Source organism: Equus asinus, chromosome 25 (assembly GCF_041296235.1).
Source record: "Equus asinus isolate D_3611 breed Donkey chromosome 25, EquAss-T2T_v2, whole genome shotgun sequence".
NCBI classification, from domain to species: domain Eukaryota; kingdom Metazoa; phylum Chordata; class Mammalia; order Perissodactyla; family Equidae; genus Equus; species Equus asinus.
Window position 1 is genome coordinate 14143431 of NC_091814.1, and position 19223 is coordinate 14162653.

At 47.8% G+C, this 19223-nt stretch overlaps 1 protein-coding gene across 2 annotated transcripts; it reads left to right on the top strand.

Annotated features, from left to right (window-relative positions):
- The first annotated feature begins 911 nt into the window (after positions 1-911).
- Positions 912-10511, top strand: RIIAD1 (regulatory subunit of type II PKA R-subunit domain containing 1). Of its 2 annotated transcripts, none has more exons than XM_014868177.3 (5): positions 912-3851; positions 4298-4374; positions 8493-8539; positions 9629-9756; positions 10406-10511. In XM_014868177.3, exons 1-4 carry the CDS (start codon positions 3768-3770, stop codon positions 9697-9699), a joined length of 279 nt encoding a protein of 92 aa, XP_014723663.3. In that variant the 5' UTR covers positions 912-3767; the 3' UTR covers positions 9700-9756; positions 10406-10511. The 2 variants fall into 2 exon arrangements, with proteins under 2 accessions (XP_014723663.3, XP_044613682.2); XM_044757747.2 differs by having other exon boundaries at positions 3694-3851; positions 9641-9756.
- Positions 10512-19223: the final 8712 nt, after the last annotated feature.

Here is a 19223-nt window from a genome sequence, read left to right on the forward strand (position 1 = left end):
ATTCTGGCAGGTGTGTATGTCTGAGTGTGTGTATGTGTGGACACTTCATCAAACGGATGCTCAGGCCCTTCCAGTAGGGTCCCCTAAGATGGGTGGGTTGAGGGAGATGGTAGAGGACCCAGTGTTGGGTGGTCAGAATATGATGGCAGTGCCAGGGAATCAGGAGTGCAGACACATCTGGAAAGTAACTTTCCACTCACCTCCCCACCCCCACTGCTCCTTTTCTTGCCTTCTAATCTGATCTTGGTATTTATGGAGATGCTAAACAGATCATGCCCTCTGAGGATGGAGCCTAGGAAGACCCCCACAGCCCTGCTGATCTCATTACTCTGTGTCTTGTCAGCAGATCTGCCGCCCTGCTGCTCATTCAGTCTTAGGGCTAATCATATTAATTGAAATATTAAACATTCACAAAAATGAATTATAATGAACTCCCTTCTCTCCTCCTTCCAGTCAGCAATTGGGAAGAGAGCTGCAGGCAGCAAAACACCTCCAATCCTTCACTTAGTTTGTGGTCCCCGATGGAAGGTTTCAGTCTGAGAGGAGAGAAGAGGTGGGAGGTCTGGTCAGGCCCTCCTTGCTGGGTGACTGGGGGCTCATCTCTGTTTTCCTTCAGGCTGTGGGGGAGGGGAGCCATGTGAAGTAGAGACTGGAGGGAAAACCCTGTGACTCAGAGGACCATGCTGGGGGGTTGCTCTCCAGGAGGCAATGAGGCTTCCCAAGCCCTAGTTCCTCCAAGGCACTTTCTCTGCCCACCATCACGAAACTCACCTTCTTCCTTATTCCTCCGCACTCAACGCTAAGCTGCCCTACATAAAAAGATTATTGACTAAAAAGGGAGAGCTCTACTCCTAGTTTTAGATTCTTAGGAAATGAGAAATGCTGAATAATTGGGATGTTTTTCAGGAAGGGCAAAATGTAGTGGTGGTGTGTGTGGGCAGAGTGGCTAGTCACCACATACTTGCTGGCCTCGCTAACTGAAACCGGAGTGAAGACATCTGCAGCAGAAGCTGTCACAGTGTACAGAGAATTGATCGCATGGCCTTCCTTCCCTCAAATGGCTTCTACCTCAAGTGGAGAGGTAAGACAGGCCAACACAATATGCAATAGTGAGGGCTGAGATGTTGTGAAGCAAATAAAAGTAGCTTCTCTCATTTACACACACGGGTATTTGGGAATTGGGCCTTGGGATGCGATGGGTCAAGAAAGGCTGGATTGATTCTCAAACCACAAGAAGATCAGAGACTAGCAGAAGGAGGATGTTAACTACTTTATGCATGGGGGTGGCAGATAGAGAGAATTGTGCACACATATGCACATGTGTGTGTGCCTGTGCAGACTTGCCAGTCCACACCAGCACTGTTTAATATAATGCAAGCCACAGATATAATTTAAAAATTTCTAGTAGCCACATAAAAAAGTAAAACGAAACAGTGAAATTACTTTTTTTGTTTGTTTGTTTGTTTTTGGTTTTGGTTTTTTGTGAGGAAGATTAGCCCTGAGCTAAGATCTGCTGCCAATCCTCCTCTTTTTGCTGAGGAAGACTGGCCCTGAGCTAACATCCGTGCCCCATCTTCCTCTACTTTATGTGTGGGACGCCTACCACAGCATGGCTTGCCAAGAGGTGCCATGTCCACACCCGGGATCAGAACCTGTGAACCCCGTGCGCTGAAACGGAACGTGCTCACTTAACCGCTGCACCACCGGGCTGGCCCTGAAATTACTTTTAATAATATATTTTAGGAGGCTGGCCCATGGCCCATTGGTTAAGTTCACAGGCTCCATTTCGGTGGCCCAGGGTTCACCGGGTAGGATACTGGGCGTGGACCTACACACCGATCATTAATCCATGCTGTGGTGGCATCCCACACTGAAAAACTAGAATGACCTACAACTAGGATATACAACTATGTACTGGGGCTTTGGGGAGAAAAAAAAAAGAGGGAGATTGGTAACAGATGTTAGCTCAGGGCCAATCTTCAAAAAAAACCTTTCTATTTAACCAATATATCCAAAGTATTATTCAATGTGTTTATATAATATATGCAAAATATTCAACATGTAATCAATATAAAGATTATTAATGAGATATTTTACATTTTTTATACTAAGCCTTCAAAACCCAGTGTGTATTTTCTACTTACTACACATCTGACACAGCAACATTTCATGTGTTCAATAGCCACAGGTGGCTCATGGTGACCATATTGGATGGTGCAGCTAGAGGTTCCACCACTAGTTCTCGGGGTCGATGGGTGGGGTGGGAAGAGACAGGTCTCGGCCAATAGGAACTATCATCTCTGATTAACCTCTGCTCCTGCCTGAAAAAATCACTTCTGACAGATGGCAGCTTATCTACCTCTCACTCTGCTAATTCTCTCTCCTAAAAACAAACAACCAAAACGGTTCCTAGCCGGATGTTGTTCCGGGGAGGGGGAGAGGCTTGCCGCCCACTGCCTAATCTATCTCTTGTGGGGTTTTTCCTGGCTTGAGAACTGCCAACATTTTCACTTCTTTTCCTTAGTCTTTGCTGAGAAGGATATAGGTAGACCACCAAGAGACCCCTCCAAGGCCACGGCCGAATGCTGGGCTTGTTTCTCATGCTCTTTCCTTGCTCCTTGGGCACTTGTTCACAAAGCTGAAAAGATGGCCTCCCTTGTGGGCTCCTTCTCTGCCTCTCGGAAGGCCTCTGCTGGGCACAGTCTCTGGCGGTGTAGAAGCTCAGCCCGTGTCCATTGACGGACAGGCTCCTGCCCTTTCCAGGCCACTATATCCAGCTCTCTGGCTTTATGCTTCACTTTCCCTTCTTAACTAGATACTAGAAGAACGCATCTCCAAGACCCACTGCCTCTCCCCTCCCCTACTCAATTGGGAGTGGGAGAAATAATTTAGAACTTATGAGGAGCAAGTTAATCTATACAAGAAAGTCAGTCCAAGAGGGGCAACTTCTGGTAGGATGTCCCCCCAGATCCTTTCCACCATCTTTAGTCTGAGAATGTTCTTTCCTTTGCAGAACTCAGTTCACTCCATCCTATGGAGTGCTTTCTTATTGTTTTAAGAATCTAAGACTTCAGAGGGGCCACTATGTGGCCTAGTGGTTAAGTTCTGCATGCTCTGCCTCAGCAGCCAGGGTTTGCTTCCTGGGCGCAGACCTACACCAGTCATTAGTGGCCATGCTGTGGTGGTGACCCACATAAAAAACATAAAGGAAGATTGGCACAGATGTTAGCTCAGGGGGAACCTTCCTCAAGCAAAAAGAGGAAGATTGGCAACAGATGTTAGCTCAGGGCGAATCTTCCTCAGCTAAAAAAAGAAGAAGAAGAAGAAGAATTTAACACTTCAATGTCAAGTGTCTACAGGATACATGGAGGGGTTTGGCTTCCAGGCAGCCAAAAAGAGAAGAAGCCTAATTCTCTTTCCCAGCTACTAGGCTTCATCCAGCTTCCACCCAAGTGAGAGGGTCAGGAACCAAATTCTGGGAGACTCTGCTTTAGGAATTCTTTTTCCAGTTTTGCGCTGCAGCTGAGAAAAAAACTATTTGAGGTTGGCCAGGGTCAAGAAAGGCTCATCCCATATACAGTCAAGCCGGCAAGTCAGTCCCCAAATCTAGGGAAGGAAATTCTTAAAGACTCTCCCGAGTTCCCTCGCGGGCTTCAGAGGTGCCTCCCCCAGGCTTCCCTCAGCCCCTCCCCCTGGCTGGAGAGGGCCGGGCTTGGGGGCGGGGCCTCGCGGCGCGCACGGCCCGTCGCCCTGACGACCGCGACAAGATGGCGACGCTGCGGGGCTGCCTTCTGGAGTCCGACCCCGGGGCGCTGAGCCCCGCGCAGGTGCAGCAGCTGCGCGACTTCAAGGTGGGTGCACCCCCCCCGCCCCGCCTCCGTCAAAGTGCAGCTCCACCAGGGTGAGGGCCCCGGATAGGGAGGAGGGCCTCCGGGAGAAGGGGCGCGGGAAGACCCCCGGCGGAACCCGGGCTTCTGGGGCGCTGAACAGAGCCCGGCAGGCGCCTGGAAGGGCGGGAAGAACTGAAAAAGGGAGCTGGCCAGAGAAATGGACCGAAATTATGCCGGACAGATTAACTTAGATAGAAACGAGGACTTCCGACAGTGGGGACCCGTGCTTGGTTGAGACCCCTACGCCTAAGCCGGAGGCAGCCTGGAGATGTCGGTCTGTGAGGACATCCAGGGAAAAGCCCCGGGTTAAACGCGCACGTTGCGTCCCCCAGCCCTTCGCACCTCCAGGACTTGAACCCTGAAATCTGTCTCCTCATGGAGCGTGACCCTTTGGTCTTGTCCCCTAGATTCAGACTCGGATTGCTAACGAAAAGTACCTAAGGACCCACAAAGAAGTGGAGTTGCTCCTAAGTGGTTTCTTCAGGTAGGTGGTTTTCCAGAGCCGCCTTGAGCAACTCGTGGAAAATTTTACCAAATCTTGTTTGGGACAGATGAGTGTGAGTGACCCCTTCTTTCTTTGAACACTTCCTACTGCTTCCTTTAGGGTCTGACAGTTAGAAAATATCCTAAGATTGAATTTTTTCTAACTCTGGGATTTGTGGCACCCAGTGTTTTCTTGAGTTATCTCTAGAGGTTTCCTTTAGTTATCTCTAAATTCTCAAAAATACTAATATCCATTCCCTTTAGCTGTAAGGATAAATATGTGCCTTGTGACAGTTGGAAGAGGGGATTTGGCGCTGAGAAAGTCTACAGGCAGCCACTGGGTGTAGAACACTATTCTCCGTCAGAAGAGCTTAACAAGATCACTAGAACTTAAAACAAATTCAGATGTTTGGCCCTTGCGTACCTGAGAACACTGTTGTAGAAGGACTCGGAGGGTCGGAAGCCACTCCGCTTAAGTCTTGGGGAAGAGAAGGCCATTTTCAGCATATCCTGGAGTATGTTTTTCCTTCCCCCACACTGCCTTTCAGCATGGCATTTGCTGGAGAATTCTCCCTATGGGATGAAAGGCAAAGAATTGAGGGGAAAAAAATCATGGAGCAGCAATGGGTAAAGACAATAGAGCTATCTCAAATACTGTTTGGCTATAGACAAATAGGCAAGGTTTAAATAATAATAATGCCTTCCACATCCAGGCCCGGTGTTGGTTTCCTACACTAGCAGCTATCATACTCCATTGTAATTGCATTGTGCATCTTCTGTTTCTCTCCCTGGACCAAAGCTCCAAGCTGCTGGAGCCATGTTTTTGTCCCCAGGGCCCACACAGTACATGGCATCTTGGTACACTTTTGCTGACCCTCCTAGCAACTCCACAAAAGATAGTTTATTATCCCTTCCATTTTACAGACCAAGAGGTGAGGTACCTTCCCCAAGTTGCAGAACCGGGATCCAAACCCCTGGTTTTTCCACTGTGTTGCGTTGTAAGCGCACAGGAGCTGGGGAGCCAGAGGTAGGGCTCTCCTTTGTCTTCTCAAAAGTAGGCCTGGAGAGGTGTCTTTTTCCCCAGGCCCATTTGTGTTTCCTGGATCTCACTGTTCTTCATATTTTAACCATTTCTCCAAGTGGCAGCAGCTTCTCAGAGGGCAGACAGGGGAAGGAGAAAGGGAAAGCTGAAACCTGTCTGTGAAGGCTGGTTTTATTCGGGTCAGGGTAAGCCTTTGACACAAGATAGTTTAAGGATCCTCTGTCCGTGTCTGCCCTGGGGATTAAGCCATCACTTTTTGTACCTTGTCTTCTAAAGGGAAATACAGGATGACATTGTTCCTATCCTGGGGAGCTTGCAATCAAAGTTAGGAATGATTCCAGCAGGGAGATTGGAGATAGATGTTAAAGATGTAAAAAATCACCATTTGCATTGTTCACCCTCGGGGGTGGTGAATGAAGAGGGCCATAGTTTTAGTTACATGTCAGGGATGGCTCTGCTTCTCTGTCCAGGAACAGTTTCCAGGGGGAGCTGCAGGGACAGCCTCAGGCATCTTCCCTTTCCTTCCTTAGCATCCCCCTCCCCGGGCCAGGTAGGCCACCAGGCTTTTCCTTTTGCTGTCTCTGAAGCTACCTTACATGAAATCCTCCTGGCCTCTTTTAGGCCTTTCTCTTTCTGGGGTGGAGGTGGGAGGGGGAGAGGAAGTGTTTGGAGTTTGAGAGTTTGCTTTTGTTTGTTTGGCGTTATTGTTATTTCCTCTGGGTGGTACCAGGATGAACCAGAGTCAAGCCCTCATCTGTACTGGATGCTTCAGATGGTCCTTCCTGTGAAAAAGAGAAAGGGAGAAGAGCAGACAGAAACCTGGGCAGCATGCCTGTCCTCATGTTCTGCAGGTCTCTGCTCTAGACTCACTCTAAGCCACGGGAAGCTCTGAATAGGTTTTGTTGGGAAGAGAGCTCCCAGATTGGGTTTTCCAGATTCTAATGATTTGTCGCTATTCAGCCACGGCTCTCTAGTCTATACTCATATATACAGTGTACAGAACTCCTGATACCTTGAATTTTTGGCCTGAAAAATGGGAAGAGTAGGAATCTAACTTATTTTAGGCACCCAGAGATCTCAGGTTTTAGGCTGGAGATATAATAGCCAAGTGTGAAATTGTAGAAAGACTTTGATGCTTTTGTAAACACCCAGGCAGATGAATCTTCCTAAAATACATCACTCATCATATCATTCCTTGGTTGGAAAAAACTTCAGTGGCTTCACAACAGTGACTTAAACCCAAAAAACATTCTATTGAAATATAAAGTACAGAAAAGGGGCATATCCTAAACTGGATGAACTTTCACAAGTGGAGAACACACTAGGGTCCAGATCAAGAAATAGAATGTGATTGGCACCTCAGACCCTTTGTGGCCCTTCCAGTCACTTCCCCCTAAAAGGTAGCCAGTATCCTGACTTCTCACAGCATGGATTTGTTTTGCCTTTTTTGAACTTTATATAAAGGGAATTCTACAACATGTACCTGGCTTCTTTTGCTCAACAGTATCTTGTAGATCCTCCATTTTCTTTGCTGTGTGGTATTCCACCGTGTGATCACACCACACTTGGTCTATCCATTCCCATTGACTTTTGAACTGAGTGTAAACGTCTCTCCCGGGCCTTCCAGGCCCTCCTCACAGAGGCCCCTTCACGTCCCACTGCTCCTCGCACACATGCCCTGCTCTGCCAGACCGAACCTCTCTGGTCACTCCACCAGCCTGGTGGAGGGGCGTTGACACTCGGGGAGTGCTCTTCCAGACCCTGGGGATACAAAGGTGGATGCGACCCAGTTCCTCCCGTCGAGGAGTTCACCGTCTATGGAACATGGGCTGTTTCTTTTCATTTCCAGGCCTTTGCTCTTGCAGCTTCCCTGACTCTGGAACCAGGGAAGGCTCCTGTCCCCAAGCCCTTGTCCTGCCTACTGAAATCCCGTGTACACCTCACGGTCCTCTCAAATGCCAGCTGCTCTGTGAAGATTTTGGGGGTCCTGCTCTCAGTTGCATTCCTCTCTCCTCTGATCTCCCAGCGCATTATTTAGTACCCTTCTAGAAGCCCTTCTGGGAGGCTCCTTGGCCTTTTGGACATTTGGGAACTTACCATTCCCTTTTATAGACTGTAACGTCTTTGAGGTGGGGCTATATTTTATCCTTTTTAAAATCAATCCCTCATATCTAGTACAGTTACTTACACATAATTTGTGCTCCATAATTATCAAGTTGAATTGAAGGAGGAAAAGGGAAGCAAAATTCTTGACACTTGGGAGGCAGGAGCTCCTGGCCTGGTGAGGCCTTCTAGGCTGGTGGGCAGGGCAGCCATGGCCAAGAGTTGTAGAGAGCACTGGCCTTGGAATCACAAGACCTGGGCCCTCCTTTCTTTACTTGCTTTATGAACCTGGACAGATGATTAACCTTTTGAAGGCTTGGTTTCTTCATATGTAAAATGAGGAACAGTCATTGCTGTTTCACAGGGTTTTTGTAAAGGGAGATACTGTGAACACTCTTCAGGAACAGAAAACTATGTGACACAAGGCATTCTCAACTCCCAGTGGCACCAGCAGCGCAGGTGTTGTCACGGGGGCCACTGCACCGCAGGGCCAGCCACCATCTTCAGTCCATCTTCTCAGCTTTGTTTGTTGTATTCTGCCCCCAGCCCGTGGGAGTTTATTGTTAAACTTATCAGAAGGTTGTGGGCTTGCAGATCTGTCTCACCACACTCAAGCCCCTCCAGGACTAGGCAGCATGCTCTCCATCCTCGCCGCCCGCCCCTGGCTTGGTCTCTGGTTCCGTGGGAATGTTGTTGAATGCCTGACAAGCTTCGCCTGGCTGCAACACAGCTGTCTTTCGAGTGAGCAATCCCTAGGCTTATCGCCATGTAGGATGGTTTGCTCCATGCCTCAGATCCTGACTTCAAGGAAAATCAGGAATGAAGGGGTCTTTGTCAGGAGTCCTCTGGCTTTCTGACTCCCAAGACGGGTGTGTGTTGGGTCAGTGTGCTTCCTGCAAGCTCAGGACCAGCAGCCGTAGCACAGCCTGCCTTAAAGCCTCTGCCTCCTGCCCTTTTTCCCTAATGTTTTCCAGAGAAATGTTTTTGAAAAGACCAGACAACATCCAAGAATTTGCTGCAGGTGAGTAAGGCAGTGTCCATTCTGGGTGTTTGATAAGCCAGCGCAAGTGGTGTTACTGGGAGTTTAGACCCGGACAAGCCCAGGATTCTTCCTGCAGCGTTTGGGGGACTTCTTCACCTGATGTCCTCCAGGGGAGCTTTTTTCAGAAGGCTCTTTCCTCCATTGTCATTTCCTCAAAATGAGAACAGATAAGAAATGAGGCAGAACTTCCTCATGGTGAGGATTTTGAGATTCCCAAAGGAACATGCTGGCAGCTCTTTTCCTGGAATCTTAAAGCAGGGTTCACAAGCCTGGCTGCACGGTAGAATTACCTGGGGAGCTTTTAAAAACGCTGATGCCCAGACCCACCCCAGAGGTTTTTAGTTAGTCTGGGGTGGGGCCCGGGATTCACAGTTTTAAAGGCTCCCCAGGTGATTCAAATGGCTCCGCTGCCCCCATATGGCTTGAGGTCAGTGGTATTTAGAGGGACGGGGCTGGGCTGGATGATTTCTTGGGTCCTGTTAGCCCTGGGAGTTGCTTACGGCCTCAAATCGTTTCTAACTGAATCTAAGTATGTCTTTGCTGCAACAGCAGATGCTGCCTCTGATTCACATTATGCTGGGTGTATAAAAACCTCTTCTGTCGTCATCCTGCAAGAGCCTGGTTCTCCTCTGAGAGGATATTCTCAGAGAGGGCGTGATATCTCAGAGACAGGAGCTGGCAAGCCGAGTTGAAACAAGAATAACACTTGGCATTTATTTGGGCCCCAGGATGGGCTGGGAGCAGAAAACCCAGAGACTCCCTCAGCCCTCTGATGGCTCCCTGTGCGTCAGCAAGCTGGCGAATGGCAGGGCAGTGTGGTGGGGACAGGAGCCATCCTGTGTCAGCCCTTCCAGGGAGTGTTTGAGCTGGCAGGCTGAGAACTCCTTGGGCTGCGGACAGTGACCGCAGGATTTGCTGTGACATCTCATATTATGTTGTAAAACAGGGCCACCAGTAACAGTCCTGCTAAGACCGAGACATGCTAACTTTTTAGCAGAATAAGCTGTCTCCCTCCCAGTCTTGTTCCCTTGGGTTTAGATGATTTCTTCTTTTTGATTCTTATCCTAGACTATTTCACAGATCCAAGACTTCCCAACAAGATTCACGTGCAGCTAATTAAGGAGAAGAAAGCAGCTTAATTAGCAAAATCACGATGCTCAGCTGTTGAGAGAGACCAGAAAGAATCCAGCCTCAGGGTGGGTGTTAACCTCACTTACAGACGGAAGCTTCTTTCCTCTTGTGAAAATAAGCACTGGCTTCTCGGCCCAGGGTGGGAAAGAAACCAGAGGGAGGAGCTGAAGAGAAGTTTCATGCAAGTGTTTAGTTTTCTTGACACTATTTTGGGGAATTAAGGACTATGAAGAGAGGCCCAGGGTTTGTCTAGCATGTCTGCGGCAGGAAGAGACGTCTGTCATCTTAATCTAGTGCAATGGATTAAGAGAATGGAAGCAGAGTAGTTGGGGGTAAAGAGAGTGACAGGGATGTGGGGGTGGGACCCATTAGTATCAAGACTTTACTCGCCAGCTACAGAATTCCAGAGCGTCCCTGCAGATGGCCTTTTCCTTATGTCCTTGGTGATGGGAGTGGAGGGGGGCCTCCCATTGCTTCTGGGAAGGGTGGGAGCAGTGCCCCCCCCCACCCCCCCGCCGGTGCGTCTGGGATTGGGCGCTTTTCTGCTCCCCTCACCTTCAATCCAGGCTGTGCCATTAGGGCCGTCACACATTTTTCAGGCAGGATGATTTCTGAAATGATTCTGAAGGCTGGGATTTTGTTTTTTTCTTTTTTTTAATGTAAGGTGGGAAAAAGCCACACTCCTGATTTAGCAGAACCATTTCTGTTTTGCAGGGTCATCTGGAAGCAAGAGAGCCCTGTTGCCATCACTGTGGGTTTCCAGGCTGCCTTGGGCTCTGTCTGTTGTGGCAAAGCTTTTAAAGATACTCACTAAAACAGACCTTCCTGCTCTCTGTGCTTTATTTCACTCAGGAGAGGAAGACGTCCCTCATGGGAGGGCTACCCTGCCCCCACTCTGACCTGGTGGACAGCAGGCCTGTTTCTCTGTCCCTGGCAGCCTGTGGGCTGGGTCAGCAGGCTGTTTCCACATGTGCCTCAATACCGTGTGCTCCCTGCCCCTCCAGGCCACTCACTCCCAGAGCAAGACCAGAGGAAAGAACAGGGGTGGGGACCACACTGGTCGTGGTGGTGCTGAAACGAACAGAGTCCACACTTCAGCTGTGGTTTTGTTTTCTCTTTATCTTACCTCCTGGGTTACTGTCCAGAGTGTACAGGTGATGGTTAACTTTTATTTCCATAGAAGCAATAATAAAAGGAATTGGGCTGGAAGGACAACAAGAGAGAATGATATTAGACGTAGAAAACCTATTCAGGGTCATGAATATTGTGAAATGTGAGCCTAACAGATGACTCAGAGAGGTGGTGGCATTTGTTGTTGAGGATTTTTAGGAACAAGCTGCCCATCCATTTGATTTTCAGCTAAGAGGCAGGAAACTGGAGCAGTCGGCCTTATGAAGTCCTTTCCAGGCCCAGGAGGCGTGGAAGTCTTGCATCTGTATGTCCTGCCTCTCTGGCCTCCACAGCCCACTGGCTCCACTGTAAACAGGGCCTCTCACCTGTATGTCACGGGTCAATATCACCATGGCAACAGGAGCACAGCCCAAAGCGTGGGCTGTATTATTTTTACTTCTCTTGTCTCCGCCTGTCTTGTTCCCAGCTGCCATCACCTGCAGTAGTAGAGAGGGCAACAAAACAGGGTGTTTAGAGAACTATTAAAACTACACATAATAAGTTATAGAACAGGACCCTGCGGAGTTATTTTAAGTGCTGTTGGAATCACACTTCAGCAGCTCTAGCTCTGACAATGAGGCATCCCTGTTTAGAAAATCCAAACGGAGCCTTCAGCAAAAAACACACGTCTACTGAGGACCTCTGATGTGAAGTGTTATGTTAGACACCCTCGGAACCTTTCCTGGGAGAAGAGACCTGCAACAACGTGGGGAGAGCGCAAGGGGTTTGTCAGGATGCTTGAGTGCCCGATTTAATGCTGTGAGAGGGCAATCGCTCAGTCCTGGGGAGTTTCCTGGTAGAAATAAGAAGTGCATTTCATTTGAAATACATTTCAAGGCCTTCCTGAGTGAGGAATGCATTTACTATGTGGCCATCATGCATCTACCTTGCGTGCGATAGTGTGCTAGGGCCCAGGGGTTGTCTTGCCGTGCAGTGGGCTATAGTCTGGGAGATGGGCTGCTTTTCTCCCCAAACCTTAACTGTCAGAATAGCTCACCTTTTAGACTGAAAGCTCCATCAGGGCAGGGGCCAAATCTAAAAATCGAACTTGTTCACTATTGAATTCCTGACTCCCAGCCCTGTGTCTCCATATAGCAAGTGCTCAGTAAGCATCCGTGCGGAGAATGAATGCTTGTATAACTGAATGAGCAGCTACGTTATATCAGTTGCTATAAAGACAGTTATATACCTGTGATGGAAGTAGGTACATATATAGGAGGAGGTAGAAGGAAGAACACCAGGTCTGCCTGAGGGAGTGAGGGGAACCTCACGGAAGCTCATGGAAGCAATGGAGATGGAGAGCCAGCAAGGAATTTTAAGCCAAGAGGAGTTCATGCAGAGATTTACATTTACGAAGTGTCACAGTGTGGGAGACAAATGAGAAGAAACTAAGACTAGAAATGGAAAGACCTGTAGGGAGACAATCACCAGAGTCCAAGCCACCATCATGTCTCACCTGATCCACGTCCTAGCCGGTCTCTTTGCTGACTCTCCTGCCCACTCTATCAGTTGACAATGTGTTTAGCTGCACAAGTGGCTTATGCAAATAGGGGGTTATTTTGCTCACCTGATAAGTCTGGCAGTAAGCAAGATTCAAAAGTTTAATGATGTCGACAAGTACCCCGACCAGGCTTCCATCTTTCTACTCTGCCAGCGTTAGCCTATGGCCTCACCTTTGTAAGAGGGCTCCTGCACTCGCAGGGGCCATTTCTGCACTCCGGGCAGAGAAGGAAGAAGAGCCACACCAGCTGAGTCCATCCCCTTTTTATGAGGAAGGAAAAGTTTTCCTGAAAGTCCTCCCCACCAGGGTCAGGCCAGACCAGGGTCACGTGGTCCACCCAAGTGCAAGAGAGATCAGGAAAGGGAACATCTGACTCCTCTCACTTGTAAAGCAAAGATGGCAAGAGAAAAGGAGAGGGGAACAGCTATTGGGTCAGCCCCAAAGCAGTGTGTGCCCCACCCGCACTCCCTGATTCATTCGCCATGTCATAGCTGGAAGGACCTTTTAAGAAACCTAAATCAGAGTATGTCACTCTCCTGCCTAGAACCCTTCAGTGATCTTCCGTGGACTTAAAATAAAATCCAGGTGGCTTTCCAGGGACTTACAAAGTTTTGCAAAACCCTCTCCACCTCTCAGACTTTTCCCACTCTTTCTCTCCCCCCTCACTATGCTCCAGCCACACTGATCTTTTCTCTCTTCCTCAAACATGCCAAGGCAGTGCCCACTTTAGGGCCTTTGAACTCTGCCTGGATTTCTCTTCCCCAGATCTACAGGGCTGGGGGTCGAAGCTGGGATGCTCTGCACTGAAAGAAAATTCTGCTAAGCAAATGGGCCTTGCTTTTCTCACATATCAAGTCTGGAGGTGGTGGCTGCTGGCCTCGGTTGAGGGCCCACCTCTCTTCAGCTTCTCTTTCCCTCATGGTCAAAGGAGGAGCAGGAAGACCAGGAAGGGCTGTGTCAGTGATACTTGTCTTTCTTTTCTGGAAATGAAATGCTTCTCCAGAAACACCCCCTCGATCCCCACCAACGTCATGTCAGCCAGAACTGTGTACACGGCCTCCTCTTTAAGGGAGGCTGGGAAATTGAGTCTTTAGCCAGCCTGCAATGCCCTAGATAGCTTACTGTCACTTTCTCAGAGAGTCCTGTCCTAGGGATCCAACTGAAGTAGCCTTGCACAGATATTTTTTAATATTTAATTTAAAGTACCCCCCAGCCATTCTCTATCAAACACTCTGTTTTGTTTTCTTCATAACATCTATTTATCTTGTTTGCTTACTTTCTTGTTATTGTCTGTGGCTCCAAGAATGTGAGCTCCAGTGAGCAGGCCTTGTCAGTCTTGTTCGTCTCTCCAAGGCCAGCACCTACAACCATGCCTGGCACAGGCAGCTGCTCAGTGCTTGCTGGATGATTGGATGGATGGTGGTTAGAAGCCTGAACTGCAGGATGAGGGCGTGATCTATGCAGTGGCATGAAAACAGGAGATGAGTTCTAGATTTATTTACGAGGCAGGACTTGTGGTTTGAATGGGGTAGAATTATAAAGGGGGTGTAGATTCTAGAATGACTTCCAGGTTTCTTTCCTGAACAAGGAGAGAGATGATGGGTCATTCACTAATACAGAAGGGCGGTAGATAAGGGCGGGAGAAATAGAGAGATGAATTTAGACCAAAAGGTTTTCACTGAATTTGCAATTGGGTCATGGGTACTATTAATACGAATAGCTTCAGTGGGTTTGGCAGAAGTCAGACTGTGGTGGCTTTAGTAGCGATTGTGAGCTGAGGATGTGGAGTAGATGCACACTGCCCGTGGAGACAACCTTCTAGGAGCATGGCTGTGAGAAGACGGAGGAAGGGCAGTAGTTAGAAGGGGAAGCAGGGTCAAGGGTGGGCTTTTGTAATGGGAGATGCTTGAGCATCCACGGATCTGACAGTGTCCATCTCTTTGGATCTGTTTTACTTTAGGCTAAGAACATGAGGAGCTTCTTGAAAATGTTGCGCAGATTGGACCTGATAGCCAGAGGTAATGGGGACAAACAGGCAGGACTACCTTTGCCACCATGTGACCTAGAGTGACCTCTCTGTGTCAGGCTCCTCATCCTCACAACCGGAGCAGCAGCTCTCACAGGCTTGCTGTAAGGATTACCTCCGTCTTGCTGTTCAAGGGGTGGGAAGGAAGGGCTGCGCCTAGAAAGCAAGGCCCTCTCCGTCTAGCAGGACGGGGCTCTACTGCCCTCTCCTGGGCGTGGCTGGAGACACCACTCGGAGAACGCCTGTTCTAGGCCTGACTGCAGAATCAGCAGAAGGAAGAGAAACAAGGCTAAGTGGGAAAATATCCACAAATTCACAGATTCCTGGAATAGAAAGTTCACTCAGAAGTTACAAAATCCAGGGCCTTATCTCCTTCAGTGCTGCTTCATGAGCTCCTGGGATGTTTCCTTCTTAAAAGTGTTGGAAGAAAGAAAGCTTGCAAGGTTGATTATTCATTCATTTATTTATTCACTTACTTATTCACTCATTGACTCAAGAAATATTAGGGTATATTACATATTCAGGGCGCAAAGTTTTGGAAATAACACATACTCTTTCCTCAAGGAACTCAGTCTAGTGAGTAAAGACAGATACATAGGATTATAACACAGTTTCAAAAGTGAAATGATAAGAGAAACACACAAGCCATCATGGGCGCACAGAGGAGGGGCACGTAACTGGCACTGTGGTAGTGGGGGGAGGGGACGATGAGGAGATGGCCAGAAAATATTTCCCAATATGGGAGCTGAACGCTAACACATGAATCGGAATTAAAGGCACCAGATTACTCTCTAGTAGCGTATCTCCCCATTATTAAATCCAAAGGGCAATTCTTGTTTCCTCCAAGGAAAGTTCTTCCTGAAGTCTTCCCTCACTTTTATCTCTGTGTTTAACACAGTCTCGCAGGGCCTTGGTTTTCATATCTGTAAAAAGAGGGGGGTGCTGCTAGATTTTACCTTTGAGCATCGTTGACGTGACTGAACTCTAGGAATGTTAACATTCGATTTGTGAAAACATCTCCCTGGGAGCAGGCTGGCAGGCGCATATGGACATGCAAACCCCAAAGTTTTTCAGCATCTATGGGAAAATTCAGCTCTAGTCCAAAAGAACCAAATGTGCTTTTTCTAATAGCCTCTCACTAAATGCTTGTTGAAAAAGAGCAGACTCCCAGCACTCTTCAACCATCCCTGTAGTTCCCTTGTGTTGCTGAGTTTGCACATCTATAAAGGGGGATAACGTGTCCCTGTGGATTTGTTGTGAGGGTTGTCATTACACGCCCAGGCACTGTACCTGTGCCTGGCCCATAGTAGGCCTCCACAGATAGCAACTACTATTTCAGTGAAGTAGCAGAACTCAATGCATTATTTTCCCCAGACCAATTTAGCCTGGCACAGGGGACGGGCACTGAGGAGAGAGTCCCAAGTGTCGGCATTTTGGAGAGAAAAGGAAGTAAACTAAAATTAAATGCAAGTTGACTTGTTGGAGTTTAAGACTATTTAGTGTGAGACTGAAGACTTGGAGCTTTCTCAGGAAAGCTTCTTCATGACCCAACATAATGGTTCAGTAGGCACACTTCTGACTCCGTCTCTTATAGGTCCCAGGCGGCCTGGAATCTGAGGCTGGTCCTTCAGGAACGGGACTTCACCAAGCAGCCTGTTCTTTGCATCAGTCTGAGAAGCGATAGCCCAGAGTCCTCAGAGAATTACGGTGATGAGTGAATCTCTGGGGACTGGGAGAACAAAGTTCCAATAGTTGTCTGGTAGCTGTAAGGGTAGGTTAGTTGTTCAGTTAGCATGTACCTGAGAGCTAAATCTGAGGGAAAGAGGCTAAATGGGTTACTGCATTTCATTTCCACACTTTACAACTAGAGAAAGGAAAACCAAATGCCAAAGTAGAGGACTGAAGCACAGAATTTCTTCAAGCAGAAACTGCCTTAGAGATCAGTAAGTCCAATCTTATTTTACAGATGAAGAAACTTGCCCACATATGACAGAGTGGTAGAGGGGGCTGGCACTCTCCTGGTTTCCAATCAAATGTGATTCCAGTATTTCATGCTAGAAAAAAATACCTAGAATTACTTAGCTTGGAGAACAAAAAGTGGCTGGATGACAGTTCAGGAATTTATACCTCTGTGTAGTTAACCTATCATTCTAACTGTAGGTGAGGACAAAATCCATTCATTTATTCAGCAAACATTTGAGTGCCAACTATATCTCACTCAAAGTAATTTCCAGCTCCGTGATTTTCATGAATTCGCTATTCTGTACATCATCTTGAACTAGATGTTACGGGAACATCCATTGAGTGTAAAGAAAGGTAGTCCACCCCTTAACAAGGAAAGGAGGATGCACAGTGTATTCTTTCTTTAAATACTTTTTAAAAACTGGTTTTTTTTTTTCCCAGGGGAAGATTTGCCCTAAGCTAAGATCTGTTACCAACTTTCCTCCTTTTTTCTCCCCTCCCAGTACGTAGTCGTGTATAGTCATGAATTCTTCTGGTTCTTCTATGTGAGCCACTGCCACAGCATGGCTACTGACAGATGATTGGTGTGGTTCTGCACCCAGGAACTGAACCCAGGACACCAAAGCAGAGTGCGCAGAACTTTAACCACGAGGCCATCAGGGCTGGCTCAAGATGCAGTGTATCCTTGATCACATGTATTCAATAGGTCACAGGAGTGCTAGGACTAAGCTATAATAAGATCCAAACACAATGTCTATTTAGTTTTTTCCCTCAGTTGATGACCCTTCCAATAGTAAAGTAACAGACTGTGAGACTCCACTCACCAAACCATCAAGGAGGGAAGAGAAGTTGTGTGTAGCTGTCCTAGGTGAGAAATATCAAAAAAATTTATTCTGCTTCTCATTTTTGAAGGTACTGGAGTGGATGCTGCAGTGTGCCATCCAGTGCCTGCCTTCAGGATTGAAGCATCATCCCACTCTTCCCGCCTGCCCAAGCTCCTGGGTGTTTTGGTGGCTAACAGTTCTCAACTGGGACCCCTCTAGAAATTGCCCTTGACTGAAAAATCATTGAAGGTCATGCCTGCCCTATCCTGACACAGCCTGTATCCCTTGGTCAATATGGGAGTATAAAGGTCTGATTCCCTTGTCTCCATGAGGGACAACACTGAAGGGTCACAACAGCTCCAGAGCTCCTTCTGTCCAATCCTGTGGCCTTCACTTTCTCACAGGTAGTGTTGGTCCCAACAGCATGCCCTAATAAACTTCCTTTACTCAAATCTCCATCTTGAAATATGTTTCCCAGGAACACAACCTGGCAACAACTGATGCCAAGAGTACTGAAGAAGCAGATTCTAACATGAGATTTTAAAGCTGAATCACCTGCTGGCCAACTAGCAGTGAGGACCCCATCGCTGGTGGTAGGTAGAGGACGGATGGCCTCTGGCACGCTGGATCAGTGCAGTTGTTAAAACGTTCACTAGAGGTGCACTAGGATCGGATCCTGGGGGAAGGGAATGCACTAGTGGGGGATATGTATCCGGCTTGAGAAGTTATAAAGACAACGGAATTAGATGGCTGCTGCTGGAGGCTAGCAATGCATTGGAGGAAGACAAAGGAAGGCTGAGGGTGATCAGTCACTAATTAAAGGCTAACTGAAAGGCTGAGGCTCTCCTTGGCAGCTTGTGAAGAGGCTTTTATCTCCTGCATCTAGAGGACCCAAAAAGCTGAAAATAAGGTCCAGAATTTAATTATAAGAGTAGCAGAGTTCCAGAGAAGTTTGAATTCTTAACTCTGGCAGCTCCACTGGGAAGGAGTGAGAACTTGAGACATGGGATGGGGCACCTGGGTTGGTGCTTGAAAAAATCTTGAATCCCCAAATTCTCCTGCATAAGTATCTTAGAAAATGGCAGAGGGATCTTGCAAGACAATGTGCACTCCCTTCAAGATCTGCCCAGTCTCCTCTCCTGGCCCCCAGTAAGTGGGATTAAGTGCATCAGAACTCAGCTAAGAGCCCCACTAAGGGAGCACTATGCCCAGAGGCACTAGGGGGCCTGGCCAGCATGTACGGGCTGGAGATGGAAAAAGCTGTGTGGGTCTGGATTCTGAGGGCATTGGGTCAAGGAGGGTGGGACATAAAGTCTGATAAGGGAGAGTATATGAATATGAGAGCACCTTCCCATGACACAGGACTTCATACTGTGACAAGGACCTCAAGAGATGTTGCTGACATTCTGATAGGATGGCTCTTGGAAACTTGCAGAAAGCCAGGGCCCACGTTAAGTGAAGTAGAAATGCCAGAACTGCCATGGTATATCGTGGAAGAAGGCATCAAAAGGCTCAAAAAAGTGGGCATGTTAGAGTGAATACGCTAAGTAAAGCCAGAAAATTCACCAAATGATTATATTCCATCAGAGGGCCCAAATTCTATTTATTGAAGTGATAAAGAAAGCACTGGAGACGAGCACCAGTTTCATTGTGAAGTTCGGGGATGGCCTTGCTCTGTAGGCCAGGGCTGAGCTGTCACAGAACTAGGCTCACTGACAGCAATGAGGGTGATAGGATGCTGAAACGGGCCAGTGGTGGGTGCCTGACCATTGGAATCAAAGTGGCTGAATTACTGTACTGAGCAGAAGGGTTGGAGAGGCAGCCAGGGTCTGACGGACAGAGAGCTCTGGAGATCAATTAATAGAACATGGCTTTCTTGGGAACAAGATACGTGGCACTCAACAAGGATATTGCTCAATGTGTACAATAAAAAGAAATCAAGGATGGATGATCAGAAGGCTGAGGGAAGCTAATCTGATAAAAAGTTACAATTCCTTGCTGTTTTTACACCTGAGCCTGCTTTAAAATATACATCTTTATTGAGCCCGA